The sequence below is a fragment of the Sinocyclocheilus anshuiensis genome, unplaced genomic scaffold, assembly GCF_001515605.1.
Source record: "Sinocyclocheilus anshuiensis isolate Anshui unplaced genomic scaffold, SAMN03320099.WGS_v1.1 scaffold2275, whole genome shotgun sequence".
NCBI lineage: Eukaryota > Metazoa > Chordata > Actinopteri > Cypriniformes > Cyprinidae > Sinocyclocheilus > Sinocyclocheilus anshuiensis.
In genome coordinates, this window is record NW_015542331.1 from 518064 (window position 1) to 536119 (window position 18056).

Below are 18056 nucleotides of genomic sequence, written 5' to 3' on the forward strand. Positions count from 1 at the left end.
TGACACGTTTGAACAGTCAATGGTTGGAAAAACATATCAGGTTGCCCCTGACAACCGAATCTCTGCACAAAGCCCAGGAGATATAATTAGCAAAGCTAACGGCCGAGCCAATCAAGACACAATAGTGGAACATGACAACACTTACACACACACGCATACACTCCAGATGCCCTCTGTGAATAATCAAACACACATTCACATGGAAAACATCTGAAGTCAAGCATCTCGCTGCATCTAAAAATGAAACTCTCCAGCAAATATTAGCCCTGATAATGCACAAGCAACAAATCACTTTTGTGCATAACTGACATGAACATTTCTCATATTTGTCAGCTTGGATATCTGACCAGGATATTTAAATGAGGGGTTTTATTGTAGTGATGTTTCTCTCCACTGCAGACGGTTACGCCTGACCATCACACCGCCCAGAACAATACACAATAACACACACAACGACCTCTGTGAGCGTCTTCTGCTGAGAGAACGAGCGTGAAAGAACGGCCGAGACAGTGACGTCCCGATACAGGAGCTATTGCACATCTGCCAAAAAGAAGCAGAAATGTACTTTTGACCTTCTATCTAAAACGGAGTTAAAATAATCAGCTCACCTTTTTAGGATCTCAAAGCTGAATAGATTGATCCAGTCTCTTCAGTGTCACATGATCCTTCAGAAATGATTCTAATATGCAGATATAACGCCCAATTATTATTTGCGCTCAATTATTAATAATGGTTCTTATTATTATCAGTTGAAAACGGTTTTCTTTTGGATGATTCTTTTTTCAGGATTCTTTGATGAATAGAAAGTTTAAAAGCTTGTTTTAAATCAAAATCTTTTGTAACATTATAAATGTCTTTACTGTCACATCTGATTAATTTAACATTTTGAATGTTAACATTTGAATGGCAGTATATAACAATTTCCACAAAAATATGAAGCAGCACAACTGTTTTGAACATTGACGATAATCAGAAATGTTTGTTGAACAGCTAATCAGTATATCAGAATAATTTCTGAAGGATCACGTGATCATGTGAAGACTGGAGTAATGATGATGAAAATTCAGCTTTGATCATAGAAATAAAATGCAATAAAAAAAAAAAATGCATTTAGTTATTTTGTCAACTGCAATGTGATACACCAAAAAATGACATGGCTGACATTGATCTTGACATATTAAATTGAAGAATTAACATAAGTGCTGCTGAACCCTCCAGAATGTCTTAATTCATAGCCTTCCACTACATGCATCACTGTAAACACAAACTGAACGACGATTTGAAATTATTTTCAGCAGCAATCGAGTGCATTCCATTAAAAAATAAATTACTGATACATTACTGACACCACTAGGGCTGGGTATCGAGTTCGATACTTTTTAGGCACCGACTGAAATGCCTCGATACCATTGAGTATCGAAAAACGTCTCGTCGTTCCGTACCAAATTTCGATACCTAAGGAGTTAATCTCATCAGCGTCAGTGAGCCAATAAGCCTGCAGCACTAGCCGGTGTGTTCGACTAGAAGAGGTGCGGCGCAGATCGATCAGTGTTTGACAGCCGCGAGAGCGATTCGAAAGCGCACGGAGAAGTCTGCTCTCTTTAGCTCTCGTGGTACTGTAATACACCGATCGGTCTGCACAGTCAGTCCGCGTCAAGTCGAACACATCTACTAGTTTACACCGGTTACACTCAGAGATGCGCACACGTGAGGCTGTAGTGTGAATGCGTCCCAGCCCCCTTAGATGTAAGGCTACATTTACACTGGTGCGTTTATGTTTTAAAATGAAAACTGCCACCTACTGGCTCAACAATGTAACTACACTGACTGACAGCCTATCACCTCATGGGTTATAGTTATGTTCAGTTTGACATTAAAGGGATAGTTAACCCAAAATGAAAATTACCCCATGATTTACTCACACTAACACCTATCCTAGGTGTATATGACTATCTTCTTTCAGACGAATTCAATCAAGAGTTATATAAAAAATGTCCCAGCTCTTCCAAGCTTTATAATGGCTTTATAGTGAGCCTCACATACTGACTTAAAGGGTTCATTTTGCACTGAAAACTATTTGAACTTTATTAAAACTATTTGCACTGATTTACTGTGTTGGTTACATTTTGTTCCTTTGTGCAGTGGCTCAGAAGATGAGTCTTTGAGTTTGTATAAACATCAACAAACAAATGTAATCTTGTTAAAATTGATTTCATAAAATTGGTATCGAAAAAAGTATCGTTCAGGAACCGGTATCGAAGTCAAGGTATCGGTATCGAAAATTTTTGAACGATACCCAGCCCTAGACACCACGTTTGCTGTTAACGAACTCAAAAGCTATAATAATAATAATGAGTGTGTCACATGAGCAGAACAAAGCGTTTGTTGGGTCTGACAGCGGTGGTCCAGGATAAAGATGAGAAACCCTCCACCAGGCAGAGATGAGACGGACGGGACACCACCCTCTCTCCGCTCCTCGTCCTCACAGATGGATCAATATCGCTCTCTTTTCTCTAATCCAATCTACTGTTGAACACCAGTTTCACATTTGTAACCTGATCATCAGAGATCAGCTGCATTACAATCACATACAGACAAAATTACCCTCAAAAATAGACAGAGCCGTAAAATTGATAGACATTCGGCAAAAACTAAAGCAGTCAAAATAGAGAGCTAATAAAGACAGAACAACTAAAACATCACAATTTTGTAATGATGCTGAAAGCAACTACATGGGTCAATCTCCCAAAACCTGTTAAGAAGACCCCAGACATATTTCACCACAGCTTTAAAAGAGACTCATGAGAAATGACATGCTGATTATGGAAAATACGTTTTTTAGGACTATCAATATTTTGTGCGTTGGGACACTGTTTTCATGTCAATTAAGCACATTTAACCCCATAACCTCTTTTAAACAAATCTAATTCTCATTACTATAAAGGGAAAGAATAACTATACCAAATTTACTTTTTCATCATGGCGGTACTGCTTTGATTTACGTTGGTTTAAAAAAAAATACAGATTCATTACAGCAAAAAGAATCTAATAAATTACGAACAAATCAATATAAATATAATAAAATAATGGCCTTAAAATAGTATTTATTAAGCGCTAACGTTATCTATCTATATCTATCTATCTAGCTAACGTTATCTATCTATATCTATATATCTATCTATCTATCTATCTATCTATATATATATATATATATATATAATGTATATAATTAATACATAACATCAATTTATGCCCAACTTACATCAACGACATTTCTATGTTTTATCAAAGAGTAAATGAACAATAAATAATATTATTTAATAAAAATATACATATTTACCTTTTCCACGTTTTCCACGGTGAAGTCTGCGGCTGTGTCCGGATCCATCGCTGTGTTTACTATAACACACACCTCCTCTCGCTCTCTTGACCACAATCTATCGCCTAACGCCTTATAAGAATACTGCTGATTAATATAATTGTAATAATAACCGCTGATTAATCTCTGAGGTGAATTTGATTCGGCTCGGCGCGCGATCAGGCCGGTGCGCGCGAGCTCATGTCTCTCAATCTCATATTTCACTCATGATAAAACCCCCTTTCGTATCTCAGATGACCGATAAATATGACCATATGTCACAAATATGTGTCCGGCACCGGCGATCCGGTGTGCATGTGTCCTCCCTCTCCGGTTCTTGTCGGTCTGAAACCGATGAATCGATGATTCGACACGCGCTGCACGTGCCCAACCCTCTGCCTTCACTAAAAACAGAAAAACACTATTTCCAGTTAAACTATGTTTCAATATTATTATTTTTTATTCGTTTTATATGTATGTGTTAAAAAAACATACACAACATGCTGTGTTGATTGAATGCAGGTATGTTGGTTTTCCTTTTATCAAATAAATTTTATCAAATCTATTTTAATAAATAGCTCAGGTCTGATTTCTGATATCAAGGTTTTAACCCGTTTTAAACCTGCAAAATCGTGCTGCTTTCATATGACAATTAGATCACTTGACTTTATTGTGACGTTCATTTTTAATCAGGCTAAATTTTAATGGCCCTGCAAACGGTCCTTAGCGCTGCATTATGGGTAATGTCGTTTTTTTTTAAATAACTGGTGTTCATATGCGGTGTCACAGCGACTCTTGGTGGTACTTTTGAAATTTTGCATGGGTTTCGGCTTCTGTAAGTGTACGATAGGTGGAGCGCTCGCTCTTATATATACATTTACACTATACATATATTTTGTTTTATATAAATTAAAAAATAAAAATATATATCTCTACGCTCATTCACGTAATTTACTGTCTTGTACTTCAAGTAAATTTAGAAATTTATATTTTTGCATACTCTGTATTTTTACACACACATCCAAAGTACATGGAAAAAAAATCTCTATGAGTTTTGTATAAAAATAGCTACAAAAACGCGTCTCGAGACGCTCGATCAAGCTGTTGCCCCGCCCACCGCGTCGACTGGAGCTCGCGGGGATCCTCAACTCTTTGGGTCCGCGGTGAATGAACTCTTCCAGACACTTGGACACTTCTGATCATCTGACTGGATTCTGTCACGCCGTAAAGCACACTGGCATCTAAATTCATCTCCGTCCGTCGATCCAGAGGCGTTTGTTACACACACACACACACACACTGGACTTTTGTGTCGGTTTTTACGTCTGAAGAAGGAAAGAACGAAAGGACTATTTTAGCTTTATTTTAGGTTGAAGTTAGTTTACATTTTTTATTCATATGAAGGATATGGGCAGATGTGGAAATGTTGCGTTTTGTGCGATGGTGCTCTTCTACTGTTCTTTCATTACAGGTAAAAAATCTTTATCTATCTATCTATCTATCTATCTATCTATCTATCCATCTAGAAGTCAAACAGAATTAGGCCTAATAGCCATTTTGGAGTGTATTTTTCAGGCTTTAAGACACTGTTTGTTTGTTCTCAGTTAGTTTCTGCTGCCACGCGTATCCTGCGCAGTCAAACAATGGTCGTGTCTCAAAACCTAGCGAACTACCTACCTTTCACGACTTTATGGATGCCCCAACAACTGCTTAATGTACTGAGGATACTCGAAAATGCTCTCTGGGTAGGGAGCTCACTATGTTTCGAGACACAGCCTTGTATCTTGCGGTGAAGAGACATTATTCTCATGCTGAACTCCAACCACAGCCTAAAAGTGGATTCTGGAGAAGGCTAATCGTATAAACACAAGCATAAACTTGTTTTTAAGTTATGAATTAGACGTTTGCATTTTATATGACGTAAGTTATGATTGTGCAGCCTAGCTTTGTGTTCAAAACTGTAAAAGATTACATTGTGAGCAGCTCACTAATATTTATTTCTGATTTAAAAAATTTATTATTCCATTCTGAAACATGCATACACACACGTTTATGCTCATATGAGGGTGGAAATGCAAGAAATCCATCTCTCTATCCCAGCACTGGCACAGAGAGCATAATGGGAATGCTCTCAAACCACACTTACTGTCTCTCAACCCCAGAATGCTTTCATTTCTTAGCCAGTGTTTGTAATTAGGAGTCATGCAGCGGTGTATTTTTACCATATTTAAATTGGATTTTATTCTAGAAGGCCTGCTCTTGTGAAGTTAAGAACGGCCTGTACAGTTCTCTGAATTTCACTGAGCGAGAGCGAGATTGTTCAGGACACACTGCTGAACAATCGTGGGGTATTTTTAGAGTTTCTGTTGCTTGTCATCTTTGCATTCTGACGTCCTGTTCCTCTCACTTTTATCTGGGAACTTTTCTAACTCTTCTATTTTTACATCTTGTACAAAAGCACTTTGAAAAACCCTGGTTACTTTTATTCCTGCTCTTATTTTGCACAATTCATAAGTGCACTACATTCCAAAAAGAAAATAATTGTCTCGCTGCTCTTCTAATATATTTCCAGTTAACCCTTTAATTTAATGCATTAAATGATTTAATAAAAATAATTCAATATATACGAATGATTGCAGATGTATAAAATGATACATTTGAAATAGGCTAGAAGCATCACTTCCAAGCTGGAGGTGTTCCATGCAGAAAACAAACATTGGTGTAGGATTTACTTCGAAACGATTTTCACTCAGAAATTGCTGGTAAATTTCACAGAAAATTAGAAAAAAATGGAAATAACACATTTGATTAAACATTACATTTTGAAGTAGAACAATTAAAATAGCAGTATCTTGTAAAATGTACTCCAATAACCTTTGAAAAATCTTTTTTTTATAGTGTACCCGCAGTTATGAGCTCCACAGACACAGTTTCATATCAAACAAAAGCTTTGCATAAAGATGAGATTTGCAGATGAGAGGTGAGAAAACCTGCAAGTAGATGTGAGAAACATGAAAGAGGAGCGCAGGTGAGAAACATGATGGCATACTGGGTGAAAATTATTAGTGGTGTTTGCCACAAAGTCAAGTATCATTATTACTACACTGTAAAAAAATGATTTTATGATGTTGTGAGATTATTGGAGTATGTTTTTACATTTAATTCATTGTGTGTCATTTATTTGAGAAATTTGCAATTTCTAAGTGAAACTGGTTTCACCATCAAATTTTTTTCAGTGTACACCAATTTTCTTTCAAAAGTGTTTAAGTTGCTATTTTGGAAAGTTATTTCGATGCATCAGATTGTTGCTTCTAATTCACATTTTTAAAGGAATCTTCCAGGTTTCATTTGTGCAGCATTTCTGGCGTAATGTCCAGTACTACAGGAAATCATTTGGACTTTTGCATCTAAATAAAGAAATAATTGTGGGTACAGCAACACACTTAAAATAAAAGTACACAAGGAAACACAGTGAACATTACAAGACTAAAACATTACATCACATCCAGTAGGTCCAAAGTTACAAGCATGTAATCATGGTAAATGATGCATGACTTAAGAATCCAAACAGGAACTACGTCAGTGAAGAATAACTGGAAGCTGAAAATTATTTAGATATTACAGCTCAAATAACACAGTTTTGCACTGAAGAATTAATACAAGCACTTTAAGAAAAACATTCTTATAAAACACAAAACTGTCTGTGTTTACTTCCATTATAAGTGTCTTATCGATTTACATTTTCGCTGAGTATGTCAGCATTAATGGACAATATGTAGAATTTAAAGGAACAGTTCACCCACAAATGAAAATGTCCTGAAAATATACTCACTCTCAGGCCATCTAAGATGTAGGTGTGTTTGTTTCTTCATCTGAACAGATTTGGAAAATTGTAGCATTAAATCACTTGCTCACCGATGGATCCTATGCAGTGAATGGGTGCCGTCAGAATGAGTCCAATTACTTGTGGATTATTCTGATGTTTTTATCATCTGTTTGGACTCTTATTCTGACGGCACCCATTCACTGCAGAGGAAGTGATGGAATGCTGAATTACTCCAAATCCGTTCCCATGAAGAAACTATTTTGGATTGCCTGAGTGTGAGCAAATTTCTAATTTTGGGTGAACTACTCTTTTAACTTATATTGAACTAGTAAATGTTCCTTTAAAGAGGTCTGATGTTAACAAAATGAAGTCGTGTGCAACGCTGCGCCGTCCTCTTATATAATGAGCTGTAGCTCACACACAGGAAGATGTGTGTCTTGAGACAAATAAACAGACAAACTAAAAGGAGAAAGAGAGGAAAAATGGCACAAAGGTTGGGTGAAAATCTGAGTATTAGTGAGTATGAATAGCCCATAGACTGAGACATGTCTTTATGAAGAATCATTATAAATCTGTTCTATTCATTAATGCTCAGGCCATTTTCATGCTGTGAATTGATGTCCCCCCCCCCCCCAAAACAGAAAACTGCTGAATCAGGCAATGAATCAGCCTCCCAAAATATCCTCCGGACTGGTGGTATTTTCCCCTTGTGTGCGGGTTTGGTGGGGTTTGTGACATGCAGCGGCAGTAGCTCAGAACAGGGCCGTTACTGAGGAGCTCAGCCAAAAGAACTCTTGTGAAGTGGCAGGGTGTGGTGCACAAAACCCTCAACAAACCTCCCTAAGGATTCTGGGTAACGGCCCACAAACACAAGAGCGCGAGAGAGAGCGATCAGGCATCCTATAATAGCTCAATGTTTAAGGAAGTCTCTTGAGTTAGATCATGATGTACAGATAATTGCCAACATCAACGACAAATGATGAACGATATACTGAATCTGTCCATAACAATGCTCTGGCAGCTATTCATAACATGCTAGCATCGCCAGTGAGTTCTTCATAGGCAAACATCATTCGCTCACATAATTTATAAAACCTAGTGTACACTAATATTTCACAATATTACTGTTTTTACTGTATTTTTCATCAAATATTTGCAGCCTTGGTGAGCAGAAAAGTCTTTTTTTTTTCTCTTCTCAAATCATGTAATTTGAAGTATCATTCATATCTAGCACAAACGATGCTGTGAAATGTAATAGTTGAGTTAGAGGGTTGTTCAAATCCTGAAGTGTCATTTCAAGGAAACTGCACAAATAATGACAGGTTTCTTCAACACTCATCTGTTATTTGTCAGACAAACAGAAAGTTCCTCCCCAAACACATGCCAATGTTGCTTAATTAAATGATTGAATTAATTATTAACACTTCTCTTGTTTCATCACGTAACTAAAGACAGAACAGAGCTCTGTTTAAACATCCCCTCTTGGATCCAGATTTGGCAGAGACATTCTCTCATTTTTAATTCATGATAATACCCATTTTCATTTAAATATGCAGATTACTTTGAATAATTTAAGTTACAGGCCAAACTTTTTCCTAGATCTGATTCATATATCATCTCCGTCCTGGTTTTCCTCTCATCTTTAGGTGATTATCTCTGCGTGTCATCTGCGGCTGACGTGTCTTCATCACCTCACAGCTCGACCCCCGGCAGCAATCAGACGCAGTCCTCCACTAACATCACCAAAAACACTGAACCCACACCGCACACAGACACAACTACAGGTACAACATTTACGTCGTTTTTAATCTGAGATTGATAGTGACTTCAAACCCCAGTCTGATGCTTTACACAAGTTCCTACACTGCTACAATGACCGTTTGTGTGGAAGCACTAGTCGCTGGGTTCAAAACATATTTAGTCTCTGAACTAATCATTTCTAGACATCTCTTTAACATCTTGTGCTGTGCTGAAAATTCTTTACCTAATTTGAGAATGACTGGCCTTTTAAAACTCTTGTTATGCTATAATATTACCAAATCTTGTATTCAATCTTTTTGTCAACTTGTTTTCTATTAATTAGCACAGGTTTTGTTTTTCTTTTTGGAACTAATTGATTGTACACCTCATTCATCTGAGCTCATGCACCTCAGATTTAGCAAAAACTAAGATGCATGAGCTCTATTTTAAATAAGCTTTATTAAAAAAAAAAAAAAATGTTGGTAATTAAAAAATATATATATTATACTAAATATATATATATATATATATATATATATATTAGTGCTGTCATTTATATATACATAATAAACATACACAGTACACACACATATTATGTAAACAAAAACATTTATTTTAGATGTGATTAATCGTTTGACAGCACTAATATATATATATACATTAAATATAGATTAAAAACTTAAACTTAAAAAAATACAAAAAATGTGAAATGTTGCAATGGCAAGTAACTGAAGTAAATAAATTCAAGTTTAAGTACTAAAATCATTAAAAAAATAAAATAAAAATAAAGGAAAATAGAAATAGAAATACAAAAGGGAAAAAAGAAAAATGACTAATGCACAAAACAAAATGACTAAACTAAAACTAAAATAAAAAGAAAATATTAAAAATATATATTTATAGTTTTTTCAGTTTTAATTTATTATTATTTATATACCATATGGATATTTATTGGATATTTATTTTAAATAAAATATGAATAAATACTATAATAACACTCCATCTACACATATTTTCTACTAATTTCAAACTAATGTTGTTGAGACTACCATAGAGGAATATTGAATCTAAAAACATTTACTTGCATTGTGACATTCCATATCCGCATACATTTCTTTCTTCTGTGAAACACAAAAGCAGATGTCAGAACACACCAATATCTAAGTCATCATTGGCTGAAAACTCTCAAATCACATTCCCGCTGCTTCATAATCAAAAACTGAAGGAAAGACAGATTTCAACAGGTTTAGAACAACACGAGAGTGAGCAAATGAAAGACATTTCATCACTGGGTGAATTCTTCCAGAAAACACTTAACTAGCACCCCGACCTGACAGAACAGATCATTTATACAACAATCAGTGGCTCTGAACTGCGACAGCAATGCAAAATGACATAAAGAAAAGAAATGCAGTGTGAGATCTGACGTGAGAGTGTGAGAGTTTGAATCCTCATGACACACACAGCTCAGTGCTGTTCACACATGCACACGTCTCACATGCACAGACACGCGCTGTCACACTGAACGACTGGGATTCACAAACCATCAAAGATCACCATTAAAATCATCCTCAAATACTCTGTCTGGCTGCCTTCAGAGGAAATACTAACTTACTGAATACTGTACTGTATACATTAGTTGTTAAACTGTTTGGCACAATATGCACTTTTACATATAGTATGCTACATTGTTGTCACATGATCTCATTTAATGGCATACTGGGTGTATCCATCTTAGAAATAAATGCAATTATTTTATATTTTTTAATGTAAAATGTCTCTTCTGCCCACCAAGGTTGCGTTCATTTGATTAAATATACAGTAAAAGCAGTGATATTGTGAAACATTATTCAAATTTAAAATAACTATTTTCTATTTGAATATATTTTGATAGGTAATTTATTCCTGTGATCAAAGCTGAATTTTCAGCATCATTACTCCAGTCTTCAGTGTCACATGATGCTTCAGAAATCACACTAATATGTTGATTTGCTGCTCAAGAAACATTTCTGATTATTATTAATGTTGAAAACTGTTGTTCTGCTTCATATTGAATGGAAACCGGGATACATTTTATTTTCCAGGATTCCTTGATGAATATAGAGTTGAAAAGAACAGTATTTATTTGTCAAATAAATCTTTGTGTAACATTAAAAATGTATTTACTGTCACTTTTGATCAATGTAATGCATCCTTGCTGAATAAAAGTATTAACTTCTTACAAAAAAAAATTATTACTGACCCCAAACTCTTGAATGGTAGTGTACATACTGCAGAAATATAGTATGCTAGGTAGTGCCTCTCTTTTCTCTTTCTCTCTAGAGAATCCACACATACATGGCAAACGTTCAGGGTGTTTTCACATTCAGATAATTGTTTCCTTTTACTTTCTGTAAAATAACCAATCCGAGTGGTTCCTCATACCTGGTTTATGAACACATGCACAAACACATGCAAAACACTATTCACATGTTCCTGTCGTTCCACAGAAAAAGGAAATCGTTGTAATTGTCGAAGTGAAAGAATGAACGACTTACTCAAGCCGTTATTTTTCATCCCCTTCCCCTATCAGTCACTTTTCACAATCCAACCACTTACTGATGGATTGAATCAAGTCTTACTCTGCGATTTGTCTTACTGAATATCACATTTCAGGAGTTAAAATGAGTTGGAAATGCGTTTAGTCTTTAACAAAGGCCTCACCAACCTAAGAAACAGCATTGAACATGTAGCCGCCCGTTGAGTCATGTGCTCATTAATTTAACTGAAAAAGCCCAAAGCTGTGCTTCATCTGTCATTTATTCCTAGTGTTGTGCAGCTCAATGTTTTTCAGTGATTCACAACATTTCTGTCAGCAGATCTGTCATATGCTGCCGTGTTTGTGGAATTATGCAGAGGTCACCATGGAAACATGGTAATAATTACAGTTTTGCCCACCAGAGATGTTGTGCACCCTTTTTTTTCTTTTTTAAAGTGGGCACCAGTGGCAGTTCTGGCTTACTTTGTGCAATATGCAAGATAAGACATGACCAAAAGAAGAAGAAAAAAAATTTAACAACCCATTAGTTCTTTTTGAACGTAAACTCTGTACACTACTGTTCAAATGTTTCAGCAAGATTTTTTAATACATTAAATACTTTTATTCAGCAAGGATGCATCAAATTGATCAAAAGTGACAGTAAAGGTATTTATAATCTTAAAGATTTCTATCTCAAATAAATAGAAAATGTTTTACACTTAATATAATGTAAATATACATTTATTTGAGATAGAAATCTTTTGTAACATTGTAAATGTTTTTACTGTCACTTTTGATCAATTTAATGCATATTTAACATGCATATGTACTTGATAACTATAAATGTTAAGTGTATTAAAATGTTATTTATACTGTGTATATATAGTTACAAACTGTGTATATATAGTTACAAACTATAGGAGCGAGGTGAGCCGCCTGGCCGGGTGGTGCAGTGACAACAATCTCTCTCTGAATGTGGAGAAGAAGAAGGAGATTGTTGTTGACTTCAGGAGAGTGCGCACTCAGCATGCTCCTCTGTCCATCAATGGTGTGACTGTGGAGAGGGTGAGCAGCACCAAGTTCCTGGGTGTGCACATCACAGAGGATCTCTCCTGGACTGACAACACCACAGCAATGGCCAAGAAAGCACAGCAGCGTCTCTACTTCCTCCGCAAACTAAGAAGAGCCAGAGCCCCGGCCCCCATCATGTACACCTTCTACAGAGGCACCATCGAGAGCATTCTGACGAGCTGCATCACTGTGTGGTATGGTGCCTGCAACGCATCCTGCCGCAAGACACTTCAGCGCATAGTGAGAGCAGCTGAGAAGATCGTTGGTGCCTCTCTCCCCTCCCTCCAGGACATTTACAACACCCGTCTCACCCGCAAAGCCCTCTGCATTGCAGGTGATCCCACCCACCCGACACACAGCTTCTTTAGTCTGCTGCCATCAGGGAGGAGACTGCGGAGTCTCCAGGCCAGGACCAGCAGACTGAAGGACAGCTTCATCCATCAGGCTGTCAGGAAGCTGAACTCCCTCCCGACCTTGCCCCCCCTCCCCTCTTTTGCCCCACGCACCACTGAACTCTGAAGGACTCTCCCACTCCCCCCTCCCAAATACACACACACACACACACAGTCACTTTAATCAGTCTAAATAAGCTCTTTTTGCACTACAAATCATTATATCTGCACTGTTGTTTACTTCACTGGTTTGCACTCTATCTGCCATGTGCCGTGTGCTGCCTTATATTTTTTTATATATTTTTTTACATTTTACCTTATTTGTATATTTGTATAGTTGTATTTTATACTTAATCTGTATATCTGTATTTATGTTCTACTGTTAGTGTTATCTGTATGCACCAAGGGTCTGAGAGTAACGCAATTTCAATTCTCTGTGTGTATGTGCTGTACATGTGGAAGAATTGACAATAAAGCAGACTTGACTTGATATATATATGTGTGTGTGTGCATATTAAATATGCATTAAATTGATCAAAAATGGCAGTAAAAACATTTACGTTACAAAAGATTTCAAATAAACGCTGTTATTTTGAGCTTTCTAGACATTCAAGAATCCAGAAAAAAAGAAAAAAAAAACGTTTTCATGGTTTACACAAACATACAAAGCAGCACAACTGTTTTCAACACTGAAAATAATATGAAATGTTTCTTGGGCAGCAAATCAGCATATTAGAATGATTTCTGAAGGATCATGTGACACTGAAGACTGGAGTAATGATGCTGAAAATTCAGCTTTGATATATTTCATTATAAAATGTATTACTTTAAATTGTAATATTATTTCACAATATTACTGTTTTTACTGTATTTTTAAACAAATAAATGCAGCTTTGATGAGCATAAAAAATGCAATTAAAAAAAAAAAGTTTTTTAAATCGAATAAATCCCAAAATAAAGCAAGCAAAATTATAATTGTGCACCTTTTTTTTGGAAGTTGCACTCAAATCTGAGAGAGCACAATACTTTGTTTGCTGATTGAATACTCTCGTGTTTGTTTCATCTTTAGTAATGTTGGTGAACTCATCTGCCCCGGCCGAGAACATCAGTTTCTCTGGGAACGTCACAGACAGTCGAAACGTCTCTGATGTGTCACCTGTGAATAATGAGACAGCAGTTACCACGGTAAAACCTACCACACTCCCACCATCAACGACCCACGAGCCCACAAGCAGCATCCACGTCAGCACGCTCCACCCGACATCCACCACCGCAGGAACCAGCGGAGCTCCAGAATCAACGAGTGCTCGCAGCAGACCAACCACGCAGATGACCGCGAGCAGCAGTCCCGTCCAGGCCAAAGCCCACGCCGACACCCCCTCGGCTCTGAACGTCGGAGACCACGGTACGTGAAAACAGAGCCTAAAACAGCTTTGCGTCAGTCTTCTTGATCAGTATTTCATCCTGTTTTCCAGTCAGAAATACATCTTTGAGATCAAATAATATCCTAGCTTTTTTAGCAAATGTTATGTTTTTACACTTAATATATTCAAAACTCACAATAACTTATATACATATATATACATAAATATATATATATATATATATATATATATATATAAAATATAGACTATTTAAATACATTGCACTTTTCTTATGAATTCTGAATTCTTAATATTAAATATATATTACACTTTATATATTTACATATACTTAAATACAATGTATTTAATAAACTATATTTATCAGTAATTTCCAGTATAATTCTGAATTCTTAATATTTAAATACATAATTGTAAGTGTATTTAAATAAGTGTAATATGTATTTAATTATTATAAAGTATATCTATCAGTACTTTTCCGTATGAATTCTGAATTCTTATTATGAAATACATGTTACACTTAATATATTTAAAGACACTTACAAATAATGTATTTAATTATTATAAACTATATTTATCAGTGCTTTTCAAGTTCCTAATACTAAATATATATTACACTTAAATATATTTAATAAACAAACAATATTTATAAGTACTTTTCAGTATAAATTTTGAATTCTTAATATTAAATATATATTACACTTAATATATTTATTACATTTAAGTATACTTGCATAGAATGTTTTTAATTATTATAAACTATTTATCAGTATTTTTCTGCATTCTCAATATTAAATATACTGTATATTACACTTAATATATTTTATAAATTTAAGTATACTTAAAGTATATAAATGTTTTAGTTATTATTAACTATCAGTAATTTTCTGAATTCTTAATATTAAATATATATTACACTTAATATATTGAATACAGTTAAATATAATGCATTTAATAAACTACATTTATCAGCACTTTTCATTATAAATTCTGTATTTAATTACTCTCACTATCTTTGTTTTCTTTTTTCACTCATCTTACTGCATTGCATTCTGGGATTGCCTTCTCCATGAATGATTGCAGGTATTTTAGAAGGCAGCATAATTACATTGCCTACATTTTGAACCTTAAAATGCAGCCTACAATTATAAAACAGAGCTCATTTGTTTTATTGTCCAGTATTTTACTGTATTTTTGATCAAATAAATGCAGCCTTGGTGAGCATAACATTACGGTTGTGTAACTATGGCCTGACTGATGTTGACTCTGTTCGTGAGGACCAAAGCGTGACTTCCTGCTGGAAACCTCTGCTGCTGGTTTTGGCAGGAAGCCTCAATGCGGACAAGATTTATTGCTGCGATATCAAACATCACATGATGATTATTCATTTGGTTGACGCTTTTGTGAGCAAATGCAGCTGCACACACAAACATTTACAGTGCACATCTGCATTTTTGTTTACCATAATGGCGAGCAGAACAAATCCTCGTAAAGTGGTTATAAATAGAGGTCAAACAGCAGAGATGCTGATAACGGTGCGTGTGGAAAACAAGAGCATCATTATATGTGCAGAGGAACGTCTTCACGCTGACACAACCGGAGAACAGACACATCTTTGTGGATTCGCCAGGCTTTTACGTCACTGCAGAAACGCTCAAGCACACAAACACACACTAGTTACATATTTTCCAGAAAGTGCGCTAGTGTTATTCCCTCTCTCTTTCTCTGCTTTGGTTCTTCTAGACAATAGCAAAGAGTCCACTGACCCGCTGCTGGCTGGACTGGTGTCGGCGTTCGTCATCGTCGCTGCCATCGTGTCCGTCCTCATATTCCTCAAATTCAGACACACAAATGACGGCCCAGAGTTTCGCAGACTTCAGGATCTCCCCATGGTGAGATTACGCTTTCCACAATTCATTGAATAAAAACAACACACATACTACTTAACACATTGCTAAGCAATAGCCATGTGACAAACATTCAACGCTGACAGGAAAAGTATCATTCTCAGGAAACCGTTTAGATCCCATTTATGCAAATGATCTGCTATTTTTACATTTCATTTAAAAAGGCTTATTTTGCCGACACTTATATTTTCCCATTTTAGGCTCAAACTACCAGGGCCATAACTGCCATAATCATTAGAGGGACTACTACGCTATCAATTAAAAAATTACTCCCTTAAATATATCAGAAATGAACACAGTAAAAAAAAAAAAAAAGGAAAAATTCTGTTTTTTTCAGGGGAAAAAAAACATAGTACATGCATAATACTGTAATTTAAAAAAAAAAGTGGGTAATTTTTCTATATAATGCACAAATTAATGCAAATGCTATGCTATTTTTTAAATCGTTTAATTTAAAGGGTTATTGTTGAACTCAGTATGCCACTACTGATTTCTGGAAATATTATATATTTTTTAACATTTAATGCCATTTCAAAATTACAGGATGAACAAAAAAAGTAAAAGTATTTTAAAAATAAATAAATACATACATACATACATAAACAGTAAATAGTACATGCATTGTATTCTAATTTCAAAAGATAAATGCAGGTGATTTTTATGCATTCTGTATAACTCAATGTATGTTTATTGCAATGTTTTTAGTTTTAAATTATTTAATTGGGGGGGGGGCAACTATGATACTGATAAAAAAAAATAAAATTATATCACTCCCTTAAATATGATCTAATATATAGAGGTTGTATATATATATATATATATATATATATATATATTCGGGGGAGAAATCTGACACGTTGGCATTTTAATTTTTAAAAAAGTATAATTTTTTTTAATTCTATGTAATTAAAAGGTAAGGGATATACAGTAAGTATCGCTTTTGATTCATCCTCTTTTCTACACCTTGCTTCACTTCTGTTTCAGTTTTAAAGGGGTCCTCTTACTGTGTTTCCAGATCCCTACTATAAAGTGCTTTTGCTTTCGCCTAGAAGCACACAGCGTCTCCCTGATATGGCTGCTTCAACACTAACTGTGGTTCTTTTTTTGCGTGCACATTTGGGCGGCATTACGCAAATATTTCCACATAATGAGGTAGATATGTGGGGGCGTGTTCGAACGAGCCGTTTTAGGGGGGTGTGGCAGAGTCTTAACTTTGATAAAGAATATCGTATAATATTACAAGCACAATCAGCTTGTAACACTCCAAAGAGAAAGGAAAACTTGAAATCGCATCATATGACCCCTTTAATGACCAACTCTTACTATATGTTTCCATATCCCTACTATCACTACCACTCACAAACCACACATCACACACTATAGGCAGCGCAATCCTAACAACCTGCACACTTTGCCTATGTCTGCTAATACACTACTTTCTTTTTCTATTGGTCTCTGGAATTGTCAGTCTGCAGTAAACAAAACAGATTTCATTACATATTTTGCTAGTCATTCAAGACTAAATCCTCATGGCTCTGACAGAGACCTGGATCAAACCAGAGGACGCTGCTACACCTGCAGCACTCTCCAATAATTTCTCATTTTCCCATACTCCCCGTCTAACTGGAAGAGGTGGAGGTGGTCTGCTTACCTCTAATGATTGGAAATTTAATCCTTTACCTTCTCTGGGTATTAGCAGCTCCTTTGAATCACATTCAGCCACTATTACCCACCCTTTTAAAATCCATTCTATAGTTGTTTATCGACCCCCAGGACCACTAGGTAACTTCGTGGAAGAATTAGATGTGCTGCTCTCAAACTTTCCTGAGGATGGTACTCCCATACTAGTTACGCTTGGAGAC

At 35.8% G+C, this 18056-nt stretch overlaps 2 protein-coding genes across 2 annotated transcripts in view; one reads left to right on the forward strand and one right to left on the reverse strand.

The window, feature by feature from the left end:
• The window catches only part of LOC107691006 (importin-13-like), a 48476-nt gene extending 44725 nt beyond the window's left edge, over window positions 1-3751 (reverse strand). The window contains exon 1 of the mRNA XM_016489453.1: window positions 3341-3751. Coding sequence (XP_016344939.1) covers window positions 3341-3388 — 48 coding nt within the window. The 5' untranslated portion in view covers window positions 3389-3751. The remainder of the gene's footprint in view (window positions 1-3340) is intronic.
• A 722-nt stretch (window positions 3752-4473) lies between these two features.
• LOC107691007 (cell wall protein IFF6-like) overlaps window positions 4474-18056 on the forward strand; it is a 16474-nt gene continuing 2891 nt past the window's right edge. The window contains exons 1-4 of the mRNA XM_016489454.1: window positions 4474-4829; window positions 8831-8968; window positions 13975-14310; window positions 16031-16179. Coding sequence (XP_016344940.1) covers window positions 4757-4829; window positions 8831-8968; window positions 13975-14310; window positions 16031-16179 — 696 coding nt within the window. The 5' untranslated portion in view covers window positions 4474-4756. The remainder of the gene's footprint in view (window positions 4830-8830; window positions 8969-13974; window positions 14311-16030; window positions 16180-18056) is intronic.